Source organism: Glycine max, chromosome 9, assembly GCF_000004515.6.
Source record: "Glycine max cultivar Williams 82 chromosome 9, Glycine_max_v4.0, whole genome shotgun sequence".
Classification (NCBI taxonomy): domain Eukaryota; kingdom Viridiplantae; phylum Streptophyta; class Magnoliopsida; order Fabales; family Fabaceae; genus Glycine; species Glycine max.
In genome coordinates, this window is record NC_038245.2 from 42,680,795 (window position 1) to 42,705,439 (window position 24,645).

Sequence of the window (24,645 nt, forward strand, 5' to 3'; positions counted from 1 at the left end):
AAAAAAATACATAAAAAAATGAATAACAAATATTAATGCTTAACCACCATAAACTAGAAACACCAAAGCTTAAACAACAGAAGTCAAGACATAATGTTTAGCCACTCAAGACAAAACCATAACAATATCTCAATGCTTAATCATCTATGACCGAAACTAAACACAATGCTTAATTAATATTTTGTAAATTATTCAAACTTCTCTATAGATTTTAAGTGAAAGCAACGTGTGGTTTTAAATTTTCTTATTAAGGAAATCTGTAAAGAAATTTATGGATTATAATTTAGGATTTAAGATATTTTGAGTTTTGTCCAAATCATTGGCAATTTACAAATAAGAAACATAATATAATAAAAATAATTAAGAGAAAGTGTGTGATAAAATAAATAATGTAACAGAAAAATATAAAATAATACTATAAAAAATATTATAACTTTTCGTACGATGGTGAATTAAATATATATTATGCTGTAACCACTGTACTAGTGCCACTGAATCCTTCCAGCATATATCGTGTCAAAATTAAATTGAACAAATAAAATTTTATTATCTGCTTCCTCAATAACGCCGGATATAATTAATTTGAAATATATAAACCGTAAAGGTCCTCTTAACATATATGATTGAGACATAAAATAATAATGTAAATTAAAGCAGACGATGCGTGCTCCTAATCAATACAGCGCACACAACAAATGAAATTAGAGATCGGATGATTAATTAATTATTAAACAAACTTCACATTTATTTACATGATATCAAAATCAAGTGTATCAGAAAATCATATCCAAGATAGATTATAAGAGCACTAGGGGATGTTGGTTTTGTGAGACAAGGAGGACCTATCGCATTAATGCTGCCACATTTCCAAGTAATCAGTGGGACTTTATAAACATTTTATAATAAGGGATTCATATCTAAAGGCAAGCCAATTAAGTGTTGAATTTTTGCATTTTTCTCTCCACATGTGGGTCAGGACCATTCCTTGTAGTTTCCAAGGTCCCAGTCCAGTTGTGCCAATTATATTATATTTATGCATACTGTCCATAGAGACTTCTTCCATTTTTATTTTATTCTGAGAAAATCTTCTACCAAAGCAAAATATGGATTACATATAGATCAAAATATTTCTTAAGCATCTTAAGTAAAGATATCTAGAATTATAAGGTATCCACAAGTTTTAATCTGTACACAGATCAATCATGCATTTTAATTATAGTGCAGGGGCAGGGGGGCTGACACATTTTTATTTTTTTTATATATATACACTCATTTTGAAATTAAAAGAGACAATATTTTTATTGTCCAAATGTTTCTATTCACAAAACCTTTTTCTTATTATTAATTGGGCATCCAAATTATTAAAGATAAAAAGAAAATCTATAACAGCAATATAGACAACACCTTGTGACAGCAAAACTCGGTATGGTTCGGTTTATAAAATAGATTAAGACAAATTGAAGCATGCATTTTTACACATGCAGGATTTTGTGGATAATATATTCTTTATTAGAAACAAAATGAGAAATCTTAAAAGTTGACAGATTCCTAGTTTCTAGCTACATTTTATCGATAAATCATTGGCTTCGTGATTAAACCTCTTCATTGAAATGAAGAATTATAGTGAAATCCAATATATCACATGATTAATAAAATATTCTTAATAACACATCATTCTGTGTTGCGGTAAAGTTAAATTAGAAAAATAAAATTATAAAATATGTCAAATTATATTTTTTAAAATTTAATTACTACAAGAAAAGCGGAGTATAGCTGCGGACACTTATTACTTATTAGCGTTGGCCAACACAACTAATTAGTGTCGGTATAAGTTGATGTAAAATTGATTTTCATAATGTTTCATTTTATCTTCATTAATGTAATTCAGAAAGAAAATGATAGGTATAAAAAAACATAATAAAGAAATATATTTAAGAAAGCATAATATAAATGTAATGATAGTCTGAAAAAGAAAAGAAATACAGTTAAAGAAATATATTTAAGAGATAAAATGCAATATATAAATGTGATAGATACTAGTTTTAAATAATAATTTAAGAAGTATTAATGATACAATTAAAAAGTATGTAAACTTTTTTTTGGTGGAAAAAAGTATGTAAGCTAGCTCTTACCAAATAACACAGTCAAACTTCACATAACAAAAATTAAAAATTCACATACAAAAAATACTATGAAAGATCTCTCTCAATATATATATAGATAGATAGATTTGATTTGAACGTATATGAATATTTTTTATTCCATGCCACTGTTTTTCAAAATTTGGTAAGGTAACAATTAAAGTGATGAAAATGTAATCTTAGAGAGTTAATTAGTCTTATACTAATTCAATACATAAACTCTAATTGCCTTGATCATGATGAGAGGTAGGCACAAGTCCCCGTGTGTGTAATACTTATACCAGTATATATATATATATATGCGTGTGTGTGTGAAAAAAGAATTGATCGAGAATCTGATATAATATGAGATTGTGTGGATTTGAAACTTCTGGTGGTGGGAAGCTTTTGCTTAATTATATTGGCTTCTCTTACTAATGCAACCTGTCAGTGGTTTGCATGTGGCCACAAATCTACAGTAGATACCATATATTCCCTACATCTCTTTCCACTTCCTTTTGTCTTCGTTTTCTTATTTGTTACGATACAACGTACACACGCACACAATCACCCGCTTAGCTCTATTCCTAACAAACAACAGAATCAAACCCCATCAACATACATAATCCCATGTTTCCATCCCCATTTTGCTCATCTACGAGGGTGTTTATGATGGTGTTTTCTCTCGCTCTTCCCTTTTTTGTTGTCAAGGTTATCTCTCTGTTCAAAGTTAGAGAGACTAAACTAATACATCAAAGATTAAGAAAGTTTAGTTGAATTAATTAAATAGATACATGAGTTATTTTGTATATTTTCCAATATCTATCTTTGACTCTCCCAAATTAAGAAACTAATACATCAAAATATAAAGATCTATTTAAGAGGCTCATTTCTTTAAACAAATATTTTTTTACACACATAATTATCTGACAACCATGCTATCATATTAGTTCCCTCTCCCTAAAATGAGACGGAGCTAGAATATATTTTTTATTGAAATTAACTAGAGGAAAATAATTAAAACTTGTGATTATAAGTGTTAAAAATAACTAATGATCTTAAATTTGATTTGTGAAAATGCAGTTTGAATAAAGACACTTATATATTATGATTCTACTTTATTCAAATAAAATTATCTTTCATAAAAAATATCAGTGGCCTCCATGAAAGATAAATGCGACCGGCCTTGCATATAAATAATATTTTTTATATGATATTTAATTTATGTATTATAGTAGTAACACCGAATTTTTAGAAATTTCTCTCTCAATATATTCAACTAATTTTTTTAAAGAAAATTGTTTTTTTCATTTTTTTATAAAAATTATTTTTTTAAACTCTTTTACTGTATAGATGCTATTAATTGTAACTGAAAGTGTTAACATAAGCGATTGGTTTTCCCTGTTCCTCCCTCCCCTCCCATGTTTTATACAGTACGTGTGATTCCTTGTTCATTGTGAAAACATATGTTTGTTCTTTTTTATGTCTTATATATAGAACCATTCAATGCCTTGAATTATAAGCAAGTTCCGAAGGATGACCGTGAGGTTTAGCAAAATACTACTATATATTCCACAATAAGATGAATGTGTATTCTCTGTGTTATATCCTTAATTTAGAGCTATAAATCAAAACCTTGAATTATAAACAACAAGTGAAAGAGACGCAAGATTATGTTTAGTTTACCGAACTAATTTATTGATTATTACATTAATTATCATATATATCATCAGAAGAATATTTTTTAATGTCATCGAACATGATGACTAACAATATACGTGGCATGATTCTATTAGCAGTTTAATAAATCGCATAAATTATTTTTTTTATGCTAGAAAGGAAAGTGCCAAGTTAGAGGAGACGAATTTGGTTTACCAGAAAGAATTATATATTGAATCACCTGTTTCATGATTTGATTGAATTCGTTTTCCGTTAATAAATCATAGCTGAGTAGACTTCGTTTATCTTAATGCTTAGTATCACGCGCAATAGAATAATGATCCCGGCCAGTGGAAAGTATATTTACAATGCAAGCACAGCTCAAAGTAGTCTAACATAATGTTTGACAAAAAACGACTGAAGAGTTATTGTTGAAAAAATAGTCAAATTAAAAATGAGTTAAAAAGTTAAAGATTGTTACGTTGGTTATTAAATTTAAATCGTTTAATAAAATCAAAAGTTAAATTTATTAAAAATGTAAAATAAAATAAAATAATATGTTTATATGATTATAATATATGGATGGGGATCAATTTATTATGTGATAAAATCACATTTTCCACGCTGGTTGGCTAGCATCCCAAACTTCCATATAGTGTATGTCTTTTAAGTTTTAACAGCTTCTCAGATATTTTTAGGCCAAGTCTCAGGCACCTGACCATATCGTAAGACGTTATTGGCATCGTGTCTGAGATTGAGAGCTGTAACAAAATTTGTTATATGATTGAGCTCATTCCAACTGTTATAAATATATATCCTATACATGACCTAATAAAAAAAAAAAAGAGAATATATAAGTTGGAAGATAAATTTTTACTTCACCCCACTGGGATTTACTACATCCCAACTTGAAGATTCAACCCTTGGAAATGGAGCTTGATGATTCAATAGTATCATATCATCCTCCATCACCATTTCTTACTTACCCATTAGCTTGTAATTTTTTCATGTGTTTGATAAATTCATTGTAGTTAGGATTAGATGAACTTTATAAAATTGCTTTTTATAAGAATCTTTTTTGTTGAATATAGTTCCTTATTATTGGAGTAATTTTCACTTTATTTTTAATAAGTCACCAAAAACATGTAACCAAGAGAAGAATTAACAATCAGTAAGCAATTCCTTCCTCTATTCTAAAATATAAGTTGGTTTAGAGAAAAAAAAATATTCTAAAATATAAGTTTTATAAAATTAATACTACATTAAATATTTTTTTCTAAAATTACCCTCAATCAATATTTCATACATTAATAGGACATTCTTTTTTTATTCTTCTGAATTCTTTTGCCTAAGTCACTAGTATTTAGTCATATACTTATATCATTGATTAATTCTAAAAATAAATCACTTATTTTTTCACAAGTAGCATAATATACAATGGAGTTAATGGAGTTAGTTGAAGTGAAAATATCTTAGTCCATTAAGTTTGTATATGAATTTGTTATTATTAATGAGAATTATATGTCTTGAGAGTAAATAAGTAGAAGTACCATTTAATTAGAGATAAAATTATATATTAAAAAATCATTGATATTTTTTTTATAAAATTCAACAAATTAATTATTTTTCTTAATATATATGTAACAACTTTAAACAATTTATATTTTAGAATGGAAGGAGTATATATAAGTTGATTGTTAATTCTTCTTTTGGTTACATGTTTTTGGTGAGAGAAAATAAAGGGAGAAAAGTTGTGAGCCATCATATATAGAAATCCGTTATCATTGTAGCAACGACCGTATGACACCATCGCCCAAGTTGTCAACGTCAACATCTCTATCCAAACCTATATCCTCCAACTGTAAGGAGGGAGAAGGGAATAGGATGTGAGGAAGAATGGGGTGAGAAGAGAGGTTGCCAATGGTAAAAAGGTCTTATAAGTGATGACTAGATGGTCTAACCTTCACTTACTAGCAATGACCTAAGTGATTGGTGTTTAAGTATACAAACTTCAATAACAAGAAAGTACAAGAGGCTTTTGGATTAATGCTCAAACCAAAACCCAAAGAGGAAGTGTGATTTTATCTATAACTATTAATAAAGATAATTAACCTATTTAATGTACATATTTTTTATATTCTTAAATTATCCTTTAATATATAATTATTTTTATTTCTTTCATGAACTTTAAAGATGTAATTATTATCGCTCCCCCTAAAAAAATGTTACCATTACTTTTTTTAATTATTTTTTCTTGTTCTTTTTGAAAAATAAGGATAGAGGCACAAAGTGCCTCTTTTTCAACCTGTAATAAATAATGTTATTTTAAAAGTTATTCATTAACGATAGCTAGTCGTTGCTATCAGTCTCAATATATTATTGTTAATCGTTTACCACTAATTAATTTGTTGTAATGGCATGTTTAATGATTATATTAATAATATAATAATTACTTAAATAAAAAATTGGTCTTTATATTTTATTCAACCCATAATTTTGGATCTCTTATTTTAAAATAAAGATATTTGATTTCTTATTTTAAAAAATTCATAGTTTTGAATTAATTTTTAATTTTTCCTACATTTTTTAATATTTTAATTAATTAATTAATTCATTTATTGATGGTTCCTTAAATGAATATGTTTGGTTTAACTTTCAATTGAACTAAAATAAAAGAAATAAAATTAAAAATTTGACCAAAATTATAATTTTTTTTAAAATAGAGTATACAAATATCTCTATTTTAAAATGCCAGAACTAAAATTACACATTAATCAAAATAGAAATGCCAAAATTGTATTTAGTTAATTTTATAATAATAATGCTCATATAATTATATTAGTAGTATAAGACGTTATAAATACTAATAGTACATTAAATGTTAGTGTGCATTATATTAGTTTAATTTTGTTAGGCAAATGCTATATTATTAATGGAGAGAATTCCAATGCTTAATTTTTTTTTGGTTAATAAATAATTTTTTTAACAATTTTACTTTTTAAAGTATTTTTTTAATTTTTTTCCTTTATTTATTTAAATATTATTATTTATTCAAACTTAATTAATTGATAGTCCTACAAGACTGGTACGAGTTTGTTTCTGTTAAGCAAGTCCACACAGTAATCCTAAAAGATTGAAGCAAGATTGTCTTCCTTGAAATATAATTATAATTTAGACATAAAAAACTAATATCATTCTTGTAACGGTCTGTGTTTTAAAAATAACGTGACAAAACATTTTATATATTGACGTAATTATAGGAACCTAAACTGTAGCTGGTAAACGTTCACTAAACAGAAAATTAAAAATTGCGTTTGTTGACTTTGGCTGGCTTTTCAATTGAAGCCAAAGATAAATTTTCGTTCGTCAAATTGTTTACGCAATTCAATACATAGTATATCTAATAGGGTTTGATCCATGTTAAATAATGACTTTTGTTGCCAAAACTGATTTTTTTTAGCCACAAAATTTTAAGGTAAAAGGATCTCCACTCTTCCTTTTTAATTAATTTCGGATTATATTATTAACCTTAACGACAAAAAAGTATACAGTATTAATTATGAAATTTTCTTTTAACAAAAAGTTTTTCAAGTTACTATAATTAGGCTACTATAAAGATATTTTAGTAACTTACCAGAGAAGGCTGAGATGATAAGTTCACATATTAATTAGCAGTTACTATTATACTAAAAAAAAATATCTGAACGTGATTGTAAAGAAAATTTTCAATATTTGAATGAGGTGAGGCCCCAGGTCCCTAAATAGATAGGTTTAGTTCAAACCAATTGTCAACATTTTCAAGTCACAACTGATTATTCTAAGTGGATGCAGCAATGCACGATAAAAAAAAAAACTAAATTAAATAATTATGCAGTGCCTTTTAGGTCAGCAATTCCATCAGCCCCCAAGAAGATTAGAAGAAGAGAGGAAGAATGAAAAGGTAATTAGAGAAAGTAAAGAGGAAAAAAAAGGGAAGGGAAGCAGATCCCCAAATAACGTAAAGCAACAAAATCCTATTTTCTCTTTAACTATAACACTTTGTAAATATTTATAAATATGTCATCCGCTTAAGAAACAAATAACATACTTTTGGTGGGGTTAGTGGGGTTTCTTGTAATTTGCATGGGTTCACATGTCTGGCTAACAAATTAGAGGATATTCTAACTTTCCACCACACAAACAACTCATAAAATATGACCCACAAACCATGCGTGAAACAGTTCAGTTTGATCATTTGGTATCTCTAACAATTAATTATAACCCCATTATTATTATAATCATATATTTGGTATCTCATGTTGTATACTAATTATTTGTTGACTTATATATAATTGTTTGAGCTATCTCAATCTTTACTTATGTCTCCCTTCTTATTAGTTAAGCAACTTTTAGATTTAGATCAAGATAAAATAAATTTGTGGATTCTAATTAATTTACTCGATCAAAAATTAATTATTTTTTTAAAACTTAAAAAATGGTAAATATTTTTGGGATTTGCAATTCATACATGATTTGGTCTCAGATTAACATTTTAAATAATATTACTAAATTTGATTTATTACTTTCCCTTCTTAACAAGTTACTTATATGGAATTTTACAGCTGGTGCTTTTCAGGTCAGGCCCTTTAGGGTACTATCAGCTGAGACAAATTGACCGAGAACTAGGAAACCACATGCAGAGTGGAACCTACTTAACTCTTTGTTATCTTTTTTTATATATATTTTTTTCTTGGTACACAAAGCTTTGTAATTAATCTACTTTGATCAGTGTAATCAAAATAATCTTATATAAAAAGTACCCTAAGTAGAGAAGAATCAAAGACAATTAATTAATAATCTACATGCCACTTTAGAAGGCTATATATGCTGATTGCTGTGAGACTGAGAAGTGCCAACCTCATCATCATCACCATCCTCGGCATATATAGCGTAGCATACACTAACCAATTTTTTTAATAGAAAGAAAGTTTGAGCAAACATCTACAAAATGAGAGCTTATATTATATGGACAATAAACAATGATGTAAAATAAATATTAAAAAAATAGCATATATTATTTGCAGCCAACCTTGTGGCGCGTGGCTGCATAGAGTCTTCCAGTACAGCTTATTTAACATTTTAAATGTGAGACAATCGCTTTCAGAGATAGTCTCTAAAATCCGTATATAACAAATGGGCAAAAATTTAATTAAAAAAAATGTAATCATTATTGTCTCAAAAAAAATAATGAAGTTATTAAAGGGTAGAGAAGGAGAGAGATAAGGAGCATAGAATCTAGGCGTATATATATAACTTAACATTGAAATGTATACACAATCTGATCCAGCGATGCAATTATTCCTGGGTTTTGCTAGAAGCTTAAAAGAGAGAGAGCATAGGAGATCTCTGATTTCCAAGCCAGAAAATTAAGTGGAAGCAGTTCTTCCGGGATTTGCCAAAAAGCTAATTACCACAACCTATAGCTCTCTCTCTCTCTCTCTCTCTCTCTCTCTCTCTCTATCTATCTTCAAGACAAGAGAAAGTCATGGATAGTAGTTATTTTGGAGAGCCAAACATGGGAAATGAAAGAGTAAGTGGTTCTTCTTCGTCTTCTTCAAGAAAAGGGAAGAAGAATAATCAAGACAAGCCAAAGCAACCCCAAAGAGGATTAGGTGTTGCTCAATTGGAGAAAATCAGATTACATGGTCAAATGGCTTGTGGTGGCTATCACCCTCCATACCCATCTAACTTTAACAATGTAAGACCTCTTCTTTTCTCTGAAAAGCTATCTATATTTTTGGCTTGGATTTTGGTACTAAATCCTGATCAACAACATGCAGGAAGATCCAAGGGTGCAAACACCCTATTTATCAGTACCATCATCCTCATCTTTTTCTTACTCATCCTCATCTACATCTTACTCACCTTCATATGGCTTCCAACCCAACATTGTGGTATGTGTAGTTTTGGCTTTTCTTCAACCGATCTCAATTGATTTTACACTTCTACAGGCATATATATATACTATAGCTTTATTTTGTACCATATATGTTTAACTTATTCGTTTCAATTTTTTGTGATGAGTACTGAACATGTTCCACACATATATTTTCATAATTGTCAGTAACTATGACTTAAAACAATATATGCAAGTGGGCTTAAATTGTCCCCAAAGCAATTCAAGGTGGTTTATTTTTCTAACCCTTGTTTTTTTTTAATTAGGAAATGATTGACATGATATTTATCTTCTTATTAATGAAAAAGTTTATATATATAGCATAGCCCTAGCAATCTTCTTTTTGAATCTGGATTAATTGTCTCCTATTTGTTGGGTTGAATTTGAAAGTGCAAGGGTAGTACTAATTAACCCTAGGAGAAAAAGGGATGGACGGGGTGTTCTGCTAATTGAAAAGTATTTGAGTTAAATATAAAGTGATTAAAAGAGCCAAAAAATGTCATTCAAATCATGTTTGTCGTTTTAGTTTTGCTAATTAGTTCTCACATCTAATGTTGCAAAAACGTACAAGTAATAATTCTCGTGTTTCATAACATGTCCATGTGAGTGTAGTAATATAAACATATATATTTTTTTATGGCAAGAGTGGGTTTGGATCGTGGATCTTGAAATTGGACAATACTGTTTGCTTGTGCAGATGTCCCTACCCGAATATGAAAGAACAAACATTGGATATGGAGATTCACAGCCAACAAATATTGCAAGGTACTTAAAATCTTCCAGCCCTATTAGATCCTTTCTCATTATATATGAGCAAAGAGCAATATATGTGTTTATACATACTGGTTGGATTTTTGTTCTTCTCATTTTGTTCCATAATTCTTTGTCAAGAAGAATTTCTAGGCTAATATATATCTTTAATTGTTTGTTGCAAACCAGATGGGAACATTCCACTGCTCAAACTAGACCTTTACTTAACCTATATGTAAGGATTTCTTTTCAATTTGTATAAATCTCATTTGACATTCTACACAGAAAGCATATATTTGCCACCCAATATAATTAATCCATCTGTAAATTGAAAATGACCTTCATTATATATGTTGGTTTCTATAATTATATATAGGACTCACAACACATAGATACCAAGAAGTATATAAGTGGTTCCGGTGGTGCAAGCAGTCAGAACTCTGAATCAAGTGACACTCAAGAACCAGATTTGGAGCTAAGACTTTCTCTTTAATCTGCCACTATAGTAAGAGTGGCAATTCTAGTAATTGTAATGCTTTTATTTACAATTATGAATTGAAAAAGCACATGAACAAGCCAATGTGTTTGTTTTAAAGTTTCATCCTGAGATATCATATATATACTCTTGTGTCATGAAAGATATAGATTAACTACTCTTTTGCATAAAAGCAATGCAAACTTCTCTTTTAACGTATATTATCAAAGAAACTAAAGAGAAGTTATTGTATGATCTCTTGCTCTTAATTATTATTTTATTAGGTTAATTTCTCTTAGTTAGTATGCAGAATATATCTTTCATGAATTCAAGAATCTATCTTCGTTAATATGCTAAGCTACAAGGTTCCATATTATGTGACTAATGGTACTGAAAGCTGGGAAGGGGTTGATCATACGGAACTGAGAGAATATATACTACATTTTTTTTCTTCAGCCAATATTAAATTGGAATATGCATGTTAGAAAGGTCATTCAGAATTACTTTTGTTCAATTTTTATGTGTAAGAACCCCTTATGTAGCCTCAAGTCAAAATCAACCACTTAATATGATAAGACTCGTTTACAAACATATTGTCACAGACACAAACACATGCTGCTGTGAGTTCTGCTGTAACTGAAATGAACTTAATTTCACTAAAAATACTAATTAAGGTTGTATCTACCTTCAATTTTCTCCTGCAAACTCAAACTCTTGTCATTGTGAGTCTCTCATAGTCTCTAAGCTCAAATTTAGTTATCGGCCAGTTGGGCAGCTCCTTGTGAGTGAGTTACATAAAGGCGTGAGTAATGAACATAAGAACGTTAGCCCTTTAATTACCAAGAATAACATATTAGCAAATTACTGTACAACCTAGTAAAAGGTGGTTACAGTGGGAGGAAAGTGCGATTTCAGGCAGACTTTATTAAAGTTCAGCTGAACATATGCATATAGTGTATAAAGGCTCCGATTAACTTCTTCATGAACAATAGGAAAAGAAAATGAGATAACAATGAATTGGATTTTTCTAAGAAGTTGAAAAAGACAATTTCTATAAAAGTTGAGTATATAGGTTTATTTTAACTCATGAAAAAATTAAGTTCATTTTTATTTTATTTTTTTATCTTATAAATGTTTACGAGAAAATTTATATATCCAAATCGTCGAACCTTAATGAATTTTCAAACATATTAAGAAGCTTATGTGATTTGCCAGGCATAAGAACATAAAAATGGATGAGAGAAATTTAATCTATCATAAAATTTTCCACTTAAAATTTGTTAACACGAAAATTAATAGCTAAACATAGAAAAAAAAATGTTTTTCTTCATTTTCTTTTTCTTTTTAAATGAGGAAACAAACGTTTAAATTAAATCTAGCTAATACCTTTAGAAAACTAGTATAGTACTCCAGTAGCTAGCCACCACTAGCTAGCTAGCTCAGCTCTAAATTCCTTAAACTGATTCTAAGCATGAAGTTATGAGTTTATTATTTTCAAGTTGGTCCATCCGCAGCTAAATCGATGCATATATATAGAATTTTCCGTAGAAACGTGATACAGCAAGAATGTAAGAACTGAAAAAGAAAAGCGCAAACAGCGGAAGACAATAATTGACTAAGAAATTAATGTTAATCACTCTCCATGTCTTATAATTGAGTCGCAAAGTTGTATTCTAGAGAGGCACCTATTTCTTGTTTACAGCAAGAAAATCGAAGCACTGTTCATGACATGGAGTTTCTGCCTCAATGTGTAATGTGTAGTTGTCAAGGGGAGATTCGTCGTGTAGGTCAATTTTGTTAATCTTTTTTTATCAACAGAAGAATAATGATATTGTTTACGAACAATGATCAAGTACAGATAATAATTCTTCGTAATTAAATTTCTATCAAAGATTCTCATTAATCACATCACATCAAATGTCTACTCCACGTACACAAGTGCAGCAGCCAGTGAGAAATTCGTTTCTCACGTGTGAAAATGACAAGGATTAGGCAATCAAAATAGAAAAATATACCTCGAGAGCAAGAAAAGTCTTTAGATGACACGTTCAGCCAGGAAGTTAACCAACGGTTAAGTTGAAGGTTTTTGACAAATAGGGAAGTTTTGGTGCATGTACAGTTTAAAAGTTTCGTAGATGCCTTTCTAATTCTAGTTACTTAATTTCTTCATCTGCCAGTTTGTGACTTTTATTATAAGCAGCTTTAGGTGCTAGTGTGACCCCTTTTTTGACAAAATTTTGACTGAGACATTCAAAAGTAAAATTAAAAACAAATAATGGAGAAAGTTGGATATTCTATAAATTAAAGTAAAATCAATTTACTTAAATTACCTTAATAATTAAGACATTACATTTTTCACTATATAGTTAAATGATATATAGCTAGCTTTTGTGATAGTATGTTCCATATGAAAAAGCTAGATTTCATAGAAATCCTTGAAGAGTATCTTGCTTATAGAGATAAACATGTCAATGCTTCTTAAAGTTGGTTAGTTTTCAATATTTCCGTAACCAGGTGATATATATGTACAGAGTGTTAAAGCTATCAGTGAATCAACATCTAGAGACAAATGATGGAAAAACAGCTGTAATAATGTCAATCAGTGAAAAGAATAATGCAGACAAAATAGTTAATAGAGATCACTCCAAGTGGATGCTATTAGATCGAACATGCATAATCATAAAGGCTATATCTTCCAATTGATTAGTGCTAACTCCATTTTGATTCTATGCATATCTCACTCATAATTTTCAAAGAATCTTGCGTTCAATTTTGCTTTCACGTCAGATATATACTTTTGATGAAAAGATAACTGAAGGAAATATAACCCAACAAATGGGCATTAGTTCCAATAAAAGATTGTTATAATTTCAGACGAAGAATTTCTTTCAACTGTAATGTTAGAAGTTCAAATCCTAAAGTCTTTAAAAAACTATTTAATCATCACATTTAACTCATCAAGTGTTACCTTATTATCTGCTTTGTTGTAGATAGGAATATATCTGGTCAAATATATTAATTAAAAATAAAAATGCAGCGTTAATTTTTTTATTTTTAAAATCAATACACTCCACATGCATATAATATACTACTAAGTATTTCATGCATATTATACACGTTTTTTTTAATTTAAGTAAGAAATATAAGTAGTTTAGATTCAAGAAAAAAGTAAATTATAAAAATAACAAAAAAATAATTTAATTTATAGCATAAATAGTAAATATTTCAAACGAAAAAATAATATTAAAAAATAACTAAAGTTAAGATTAATTTGAGAGTTTGAAATCATAAAATAAAAAAAAGTTTTATTTTGAAACATGTATATAGTTAGTGTCAGTTAGGCCAACGATAATTTGACTATGCCAAATTAGCTTTAGTATTGTACTTAAAATAGCATTGCCCACGTCAACGCTAATATTAGAGTTATTCTTTTTTTAATAGTCATAACTTCCATTTTAGAATCGACCACACTAAGCTAATGTTAAGTGGCAACTTTGACAAAAATTAATATCCACAACTAGAAAAGTTTGATTTAAAGACGAAATTTAGAGATGGAACCTATTCTGTCTCTGCCAGAGACGGAAACAGAGACCAAATTTAAGAGGCAGAGACGGATAAAAATATGGATTTTAGAGACGAAAGACTCCATCGCTGTGACTTACCCCTGATTCATTTCCTTCACTTGTTTGAGTATGGTAGTTAGAGCAATCATCCGGTTCATTTCGGTTACTTGTTTTGTTTTTAACTTTTTATTCCATTTTCTTCTTGGGAAAAAAATATTACAACCAAGTTTAGCATGAGGCATGCCAAATTTGTATCTTGTAGGCGAGGATCCATAGTCCTTTTGCTAAATGAGGTAGGAAATTATTACCTTTAGACATTGTATTCTATGGGAGATAAATTCAGATTTGTTAATGATTATAGTTATAATTATAATGACTAAAAGTGGTGGGTATATTCTCACTTTTGAATTTGAACAGATTAGAGTATCTACTCTAATCTATGACTCCAAGTAGTTGAAGTTCAATGTACTTAGACCTTTTCTAATTTATGTATCTAAGCTTATCTAATCCTTTGCATACTGATTTTGTTGCTGCCAAAGATATTGGCTATGAAGTTTGAAGGTCCATTCTTAAAGTATCTTGGCTACTTGTGTTCTGTGTTTCACAACATAACATATCTTCTTAACTCAAGGGCTTTTTAAATTTGGCTTTGACAGCTTGAATAATTGATATTATAAAGTTCTGATATTAACGACAGGGAATCTTGAGAACGCGCGCGGGGGATTGTTGTGGATGTTTTATCCCCATATGCTAATTTAATTTTATGAGTAAATCGATCTCCAGTTTACAACTAGCATTGTTATTGCCTTTTATTTTAGTTTTTGATTTTATAAAACTTATAATTTAATGTACGTTTGCATGATTTTGTTTAATAGGATAAACAAATGGGAAATGAAGAGTGTGTTAGAGGAAAATAGCTCTTTTATTTACAATGGCTGCCACAATATACTTCACCAGACTCCTTATCTATAGGGAAATGAAGAGTATTAGTGGAAAACTATAGGGACTTATACTTCAACCTTTATATATATATATCTTTGTTGTGAGCATCAAACCTTCCGTATTACAACTAGAAATTAAAATTTTAGTTGTAATTATGAATTGAGTTTCAGAATTTCTGTTTTAAAGTAATGTCATGGATTACTTGATGTTTTTCTTGTTGTGTCTTCCCTTTCCACGATGTCTTTAATGCTTGTGAATTTTTCTTCTTTCAATATTTTGTTATGTTTTACCATATGGTTAAGCATGTACAAATGCATTAGTATAAGGTTGAAAAAAATTAAACTCGTTCCTTTTTTAGGCTTTATTTTAGTGTTGTATGGCATGTGTTTTTAGCAGTACCATTAGCAAAGTATAAGTTTGTACTTAATTTTTTCTTGGAATCAATTTTTTTTTTTTTAAAACAATGATGTGTATATTAAAAATAAGGTGGGCACTGAGGCCTTACATCATCATCAACAATATTAACAATTTGAGGGATCACCTCAAACCAGACAGTATCAGGATTCAAAAAAGTTAACTTTGCTAAAGTATCTGCTCCTCCATTAGCATGTCTATTCACATAAGACGAGACTTTCAAGAAGTTGCTTCTTAACAGAAAAGCACAGTCCTGAATAATCCCTGCAAAATAGCTATTCAAAGAAAAAAGATTAATTAGTTATTAAACTGATGAAAGTATAAATTTAAGTTATTCATTAGTTTAATGTGATTCAACTATAGTTTAATTGATAATAATTTAGCATATAATTTTAGTATTATGTAATATATTAATAAATTAACGTAAAATTGTAAAAAAAAGTTAAATAAAATTTCAAATTAATATAGAAAGATTAAAATGTTGTATACATTTTAAGATAAAATATTTATAATAAAAGGTTAAATAATAATAATAATTCATAAATAGAATTATTTGATCATTATCTATATATTATTAAAAACTGTTCAGCAGCAAACCATGTGTGAACGGAAGAGTGCAACATTATTATTTTTTTATTTTTACTTGTTTTTCCTATTTTCTCAATTTAATTTTTTTAAGAACCGTGTTTTGCACGGTTCCACGGCTAGTTTATTATAATATTAACAACTGTTTGTCTACTTTTTCTGTAAAAGTTTAAGCTAATTTTTTTATCATTAATTTTGAGCGATTTTAGATTGATTTGATCGTTTTTGACTGCTTTTCCCTTCTGTCGATTTTTTAAGTTGTATAAACTTAATAATTTTATTGATTCATTAATCTCCCATTCGAATTGACCGGTCCATTTCTACTTTTCATTTTACGTTTAGAGTTTAAAGCATAATGGAGTCAACCAAAAATGAACAATTAATGGGTATGCATTAACAAAATTTCACACAAATATCGATAGAAATAATAATTAATGTCACTGTGAAATATGAATTGAACACTGTTTTTAAAGATAAGAAAGGGATTGTGTGTCATCCTCTTGTCTCTTCTTTTATGTTTTTACCTGCGGGGATGAGCAACTATTTTTTTTTTTTGTTTTTACCTGCAGGGATGAGCAATTATTTTTTTTTTATAACCAGAAGGGTGTAATTTTTCTCTCATCAAATTTATTTATTTTCAAGATAAAATAATACATCAGTTATTATCTATACTTAAATCCATCATTTCCTTGATAAAAAAAGAAATCCATCATTTATATTTAAATGGAGATTAAATCTCAAATTCAAGTATTAAATTATTTGTGCTAATAATTTTTTATGACGAGTAAATTATCTTAAAGCTGGACTCTCACACATTCTATCCTTTTATTTACATCTTTTTATCCAGTCTCCCATCTTATCACATATTGGGTGTCAAGTCAACCAGTGTGACTTAATTGAAAAGAAGCGAATCCATTCTTTCTGCTGTAACATTATAATTATAACTAGTGGGTAAGTGTTTTTCTTTTTCGATGTTGCTAAGTATTTTTTACAAGAAATATTGTTAGATAAAATTACTATAAATAATAAAACTTTTTTTAAAATATTTAATATGACGCTGCTGATTCATGTACTCGGTAATAGAGATAAATTATCATTTTATGGTATATTTGTTTGTGAAAAAATATTTTTTAAAGCAATGATGTATTTTTATTTAATTAAAAAGAAAATAAAAAATTCTGACTGTAAAATGTCAGATTTTTTTTCTTTCTTTATATTTTTTAATTTTTTTTTTACCTGAAACGCAATTGATTAGCATAGTAGCTTATGTTAAATTATTCTCTAATCTTCTAAATAAAGCTTAATATGAGTGAATCAGAAGAAGCCTTTTGTCTTTCGATTCTCAGTAGTATTTTAGCTTATAAAAACAAGGGCTACCAAGTATACTTGATTGATATTTGTTTAATCTATTACTAAACAAAAAAAAAGTCTTTATTAATAATTTAGCATTAGATTATTTTTTCTTAATATAATCTTTAGATATAAATAAATAAAATCACTAATATCAACACATTATGAGTTTGTTTTAAAAAAAAACATTATGAGTTTATGCTAACATTATGATCTATTATTAAATAATTCCTTTAACCACACTCAACTCTTATTTAATTTTCATATAATGTAGTTTTAATTATTTTGATATTTAGTCTTTGATCAGGGTATTTCCATGTGAGAATGGATTTTCAACAGCGATTTTTTTATTGTATAATTACATTTTAGAATAAAGTAAAAGTTTACAAGAATAAATAATGAAATCATGACACTTAATTATGTAAAAAAAAATCATTGGAGAGAATCTCTTCCCCATATATATATATATATATATATATATATATATATATATATATATATATATATATATATATATATATATATAATAGTTTATGTTAATCTCCTTAAATATTGTCGCGTTTAGGAACTCTTGTAATAACTATCCTTACCAAACGGCACATATTATAATATTAAGCACTAAAGGCAACTTCTTTTTATAAAGGTAAATTAAATCATATATTTTTTTAAAAAAATGGTACTCAATTAGTACATGCAAAATTGTTAATGCAGGTTGGCAAAAAAAATTACTGTTACGAAACATATGTATAAAACAAGAAATAATAGCAACCATACAGTGATTCAATCAAAATCAAATCTTAAATTCAAGTAGTTGGTGATTTATTTTTGTATATACTAATTAAAGGGGCATCCGGTATAATATCCACCTTACACAAACAGAATAACAGATACACCTGTCACTAAGGAAAAGCAGCTCTTTAAAAACAAAAAAAATCAGCAAAAAATTATATTAAATTTACATCTACACATGCCAAAAACATAACTTTTCCACAAGCTAACTAACTATTCGTTACTTTGTATTTAAATCTAAATCAATTTAAATAACAAGTAACCATAGCAAGGTCCCTATTCCCTTTCCCCACTGATACATGTTTATGAAAGTAGAAGATGACGGTAGCCGTGAACCTTTGTATTGGCACGCAGTTTTCATCCATATCAGGAGAAAAATATTGTGATCATAATCAACCATTCCACAATCTACATCCCCATCCACTTACTTCAATCACATCCTTATCCCACTAGGCATGCATGTTGTGAACAACTCTTTTAAAAAAGGAAAAAGGAAATAGGAAATATTGGCAACTTGATTGGAAAGTTGTGCTCTGTTGCTTGGTAACATTTGCTTCCGGACGAAAAAATACTGTTTAATTTGATCCTCCTGTTTGCCTTCAAATTAAAGTAGTCAATATGGTCACATGTTTTTTTTTTCTCAAATGTAAAAGTTAATCTAAAGAAGATATATATTATTACCGTTACATGTGCAGATAAAATCACATTTATTGATAAAATAGTTTAAATCATTTTTTGGAGGCAAAATGAGTTTATTATATTACAAGAGTTAGAGAGTACTCATCCCATAACTTAATGTAGTATAATCCAAGCATTCAAGGTAATCAAAGAGAATAAAACAAGACCAAACGTCGTGATGTTAAGTCTGATAGAAACCTAGCTCTCAAGTTTCTGGACTAAACTAATTAAAAGCACATATTAGTTAATCAAATGTGAAATAAATAGGACTGAAAATTACTTCTAATTATATAAATCGGGTCAAAACAAAATATCATTTTGGAGTTTTACCGACAATTTGCTTGGGCTGATAGAGATCCGGTATTTTTTAAATCTTTATGTAAAGAATTAAAAAAAATCAACAAAAATGTGAATTATGAATGATTGGTCGAGGAAATATGAATCAAAAGTTTAATCTTGACATAAATTAAAATAATATATTTTTTTACCACAAGTTAACGAGAAGAGTTGTTTATTGACTCTTCCAAACTCGTACTCTCTCTCCCACTATAAACAGTGTGTCGAATTAGTTCAGGAGCTTAAGAACCGATAACTATTTATAAATGTTTTATCATCAAAAATACATTTACAAGCCTTTATTACACAGCAATAAAAGTATATTAACTAATAACAACTATTCATAGAAAAAATATTTTTAATTTTTTTAACCAGTATCTTAATTAAATGCAGTACTTGTTACGTAACATTTCATTCTAAAATTATTTGAGTCTTCACCTACAGGTCTGAGGTATTGGAATATTATTAGTTTATGATAATAATTTATACTAAAAGTGGATATACTTTGTCAGAAATTAAGAAATCAGAAACACCTTCTACCTTGCGTTACATTCCCTAATCAGAAAATTGCAACTTACCGTTTATTACAAGGCAGTCTCCAATGGCTAAAATCCATTTGCTATTTTGGCTAATGCTTAAACAACCAACGGTCATACGAAAGCCACCATGAAGGTTTATTAAACACAAACCTAACCTAAGGAACATAAACTAGACCCACCCAAGAGATCGATCTCTTTGAGGTTTCTCATCAAACACCTTTAGCCAACATTAATGGCAACTTTACACAGTGTTTTTGTTCCTCACCTTCTTGTTCCTTGCGGAGGATGCCAAGCACAAAAGGCAAAAAGTCAAGAAGAACAATGTTTTTCACAAGATTCTTGGAAATCCAAAATATTCCTATCATTGGAGCTGAGCTGAAAGCAGGCGTTGCGGATGGTGGTAATATAGCCATGCCAGATTTTGAAACAAAATACCTAGGGAAATGGAAGTTGATTAATAAGCAGTCGGGTGTATCCGCCATGCAAATCAATTTGATGCCCAATAACAAGATAGTTGTATATATGATGCCACCGTTTACCGTGTCTCTAGACTCCCATATCCAAAAGGGATGCCATGTATTCAATGGCATGATGATAACCTTAAGCTAGACCAAGAAGATTGTTTTGCTCATTCAATGGAATACGATATTGAGACTAATCAAGTTAGACCACTCACGGTTAGTGCCATCTTTATATATTTCTTCTTTTCACACATTACTACCAAACTAGCTTAGTGTTGTTTAATTAAAATGTGATGCATCATACTAATAACATCATCTAATAATAATAAATGAGTGTTTAATAACTATACATTGAAAACTAATTAAAAATTATCATGGATATAATTTTTAAGATAATCATTATAAAAATTAACAAATTTATTATATATAATAATTTATGATTTGATAACAATATGTAAAACACTTTCTATTTCATTAAATTTATTCTTGTCTCTTTTCATTTGTCATCATATCATGTATTGTATTTATCACTTTTTTTCTCTCCTCTTTTATTTTCTCTCTATCTCTCTCATCCTTCCACTCATAGCCGAAAATTTTGTTCCTTTGTAAACTCATGATTGTATTTTTATTAGATTAGATTTGGTATATTTGTACAAATGAAAGGAAACCTAATGTTCAACCATGATGAAACATTTTTCTTTTTCGTGACACACTTTCAAATTAAAGGGTACAAAAATGTGAAGAATCGATTAAATGCATGGCATAATGTAAACCTTAATTTGGTGCAGGTAAAGACAGATCCATGGTGCTCATGTGGAGGACTTACACCTGATGGTACCCTAGTTGTTGCCGGTGGTTTCGCAGACGGAGGGAAAACCTCCAGATACTATGGCGGTCAACTTGATTGCCAAGACTGTGACTGGAGGGAATACCCCGATAAATTGAAAGAGCCTAGATGGTACGTACGTACAATATTTATCCACTATAATCAAAATTAACATTTTTACTTAAATCTTCTGCAATGTTTACTTAAATTAGTGTCCATTATGAGTTTCTAATTGCACGCTTATGTTTATATATTAGTTTTATTCCCTTGTCATCAAGATATTAGAGTATTATAGTCTGTTTAGATACAACAGTAAAAGTTTTTTTTTTAGAATTTTTTTACTATTTTTTTTTATATATTTCTAATAGAGAAGCTCTGATAAATACTTATATCTTGTATCCAAAAAGATTCTTAGACCAATTAGCATGTCTGTTATTTTCCTACAAAAACCATGCATTATTGGTTTGGATGTTCTACTACTCTTGTATATGCTAGGTATGCTACTCAAGCAATTCTTACCAATGGAGAGTACATTGTGATAGGAGGTCGTAGATCTTTCAGCTATGAGTTCTTTCCAAAGGAAGGAAACCTAGTGAGAAACCCATATTTTTCCCATTCCTCTATGAGACCTCAGACATTGAAGAAAACAACCTTTACCCTTTTGTCCACCTCTCTTCATCTTCGCCAACAACCGTTCCCTCCTCCTCAACCCTAACACCAACAAAGTTGTCCGCACCTTCCCCGTCCTCCCCGGCGGTTCCCGGAACTACCCGGCTTCCGGCATGTCCTCCATCCTTCCTATAAAACTCGACGGCGGCAAATAAAGTAGTGCCGCCATCAAGGTAGAAGTCCTTGTATGTGGTGGAAACAGTCATGATAGTTTCATCTTAGCCGAGATTCAAAAGGTTTTCGTGCCAGCTATCAAAGATTGTAGTAGAATGGTGATCACAGACCCTAACCCTCAATCGGACAGTGAAGAGATGCCTTCAGGGAGAACCATGGGGGATTCTCTTATCCTCCCTACAGGACAAATCTTGTTCATAAATGGTGCACAAAAGGGTACAGCTGCATGGTGAGATGCTGATGAACCTAATAACTTCACACCAGTGTTGTATTTGGCTGAAAAACCTAAGGGTAAAAGGTTTAAGGTTTTGAAGCCTTCCAAAATAGCTAGAATGTACCACTCAACCTCAGCAGTGCTTCCTAGTGGCAAAATTTGGGTTGGTGGTAGCAACACACATGATACTTACAAGGACAAGGATAAGTTCCCAACTGAGACTAGGATTGAGGCTTTCTCTGCTCCTTACTTGGACCCAAAACTAGACAAACATCGACCCCAAATTGTTGAGAAATCTTCGGAGAAGAATGCAAGATATGGACCAGAAGTTGACCAAGCAAAACATTAAGGTCTCCATGTATTTTCCACCTTTCACCACTCATGGCTACTCTATGAATCAAAGGTTGTTGTTTCTCAAGACTTTCATTGTTCAAAACTCTGAAGGAATTTACAAGGTTATGTCCAAGGCACCAACTTTCCGTGAGGTGGCTCCCCCAGGATATTACTTGCTCTTCATTATCCATCGTGGAGTTCCCAGCAAGGGAATGTGGGTGCAAATTGGGGGGGGGGGGGGGGGGGGGGGGGGGTATGGTTATTAATTACTTACTAGCTCAATTTCAAGGCACACATGCATGGAGATTTTTGCCAATTTGTTTCTGTGGTAGTTTTTTTTAATATCTAGGAAATCCTCAATTTTGAATTACAAAATAAAAGATAAAGGAAGAGAGAGTTGTGTTAATTTTCGCACCCTTTTCTAGTCATGTAAAAGTTGAATTATTATAGTTCATGTACAAATAATTAGTTTGTCAACTTCTACATAGGAAATATAACATGTAAGGGGGACTTTGAGTAAAGAACGTACATGATCTAAAAGATGTCGTAATAAAGTAAAGTGAAAAATGATAAACTCACTCTTTAAAATTATTCTTCTTAGTTTTATCGTGAACACGATTTGAACTTGTGACCTCGTAGAAATTGTCCTAACTACCTACTATTAGGTCAATTTTAGTAAGTACATCTTTTAATATTAACTTGAAAGTAGAATTAATTTTTGCATAATTGCATTTATATATTTTCTTTTGAACTAGCTTTAATTATAAAATAAATTGAATAGAATTCATTAGTTAATTTTTCAATTTTCAAGTGATTCGCCATATAGAAATTTTTTAAACTTGCCTCGTTATACTTAGTGATTAATTTAGTGTAATAGCAAGAAAAGAATAAAGAAAATAGATACATCGATCGTGGGTTAATAGATAATGAAAAGAAATAAATGTAGTAGTTTTTTTACTAGCTAGTCATTTTAATTAACTTATAATTTATTTCATTAATTTATAAACTTATTTAATCAAGAAAAAATATGGTAAACAATATTATCTCATCATCTCTTGTGGTATTTTTTATACGTTGTTTGAATTTATAATTTATAATTTATAATTTTTTTTCTAAATTTTATGCTCAATATTTCAAGTAAAATCTATCTTAGAATATTATATTATTATTTTAAATCATTATACTATTTTTTTTATTAAAATATTTTCTTTAAATAAAAATGGTAAGAGTTCAAAATTAACTAAAAAACTGTAAAACTATAGTTATTTTAAAACATATGTTTTTTCTATAAAAAAAATGGAACTTATATAAATATATAATTTTACGTCGCCTTATAATTATTAGCTAATTTAACTACTAATTTTACCAACAACCAATTTTATATATAAGTTAATTAAGGAAGTTGAATGAGTGAATATATTTTAATTATATATCTATAAGCGGGGGTTTGGTAGGAAAGGAATTTTTTGTGTCCGACTAAAAATTATGAATCTTGAGAATCATGTTTTTTGAAAATCAGTGAAATTATTTTGGTTCACCAATAAAAATATTTAGATAAATTTTCAAAAAAATTAAAGAATTACATAATATTTTTATTAATTATTTAAATTATATATTATATTAATAAAAATAATATAACATTTTTACTCTAGTAAAAAAAATTAAGCTAAAAAAATAAGATTCTCACCTCTATCCGATAAGAAAACTAAAGTTTTCTTGAGAAATTTTGTAAAACAAATACTAAACAGGAGAAACTAAATATTCTCAACCCAAAATTTTCCAGAAAACTCAAATCATCTTCCTTACCAAATGCCTCCTAAGTATTTATGTAAC

The 24,645-nt window shown here is 29.1% G+C and overlaps 1 protein-coding gene and 1 pseudogene across 1 annotated transcript; both read left to right on the forward strand.

Annotated features, from left to right (window-relative positions):
• The first annotated feature begins 9,093 nt into the window (after positions 1 to 9,093).
• Positions 9,094 to 11,042, forward strand: LOC100804813 (uncharacterized). Its single transcript, NM_001255780.2, has 5 exons — positions 9,094 to 9,516; positions 9,599 to 9,712; positions 10,412 to 10,479; positions 10,654 to 10,699; positions 10,841 to 11,042. Exons 1-5 carry the CDS (start codon positions 9,304 to 9,306, stop codon positions 10,955 to 10,957), a joined length of 558 nt encoding a protein of 185 aa, NP_001242709.2. The 5' UTR covers positions 9,094 to 9,303; the 3' UTR covers positions 10,958 to 11,042.
• A 7,858-nt stretch (positions 11,043 to 18,900) lies between these two features.
• LOC100780906 (aldehyde oxidase GLOX1-like) lies at positions 18,901 to 23,443 on the forward strand (annotated as a pseudogene).
• The last annotated feature ends 1,202 nt before the right edge of the window (positions 23,444 to 24,645 follow it).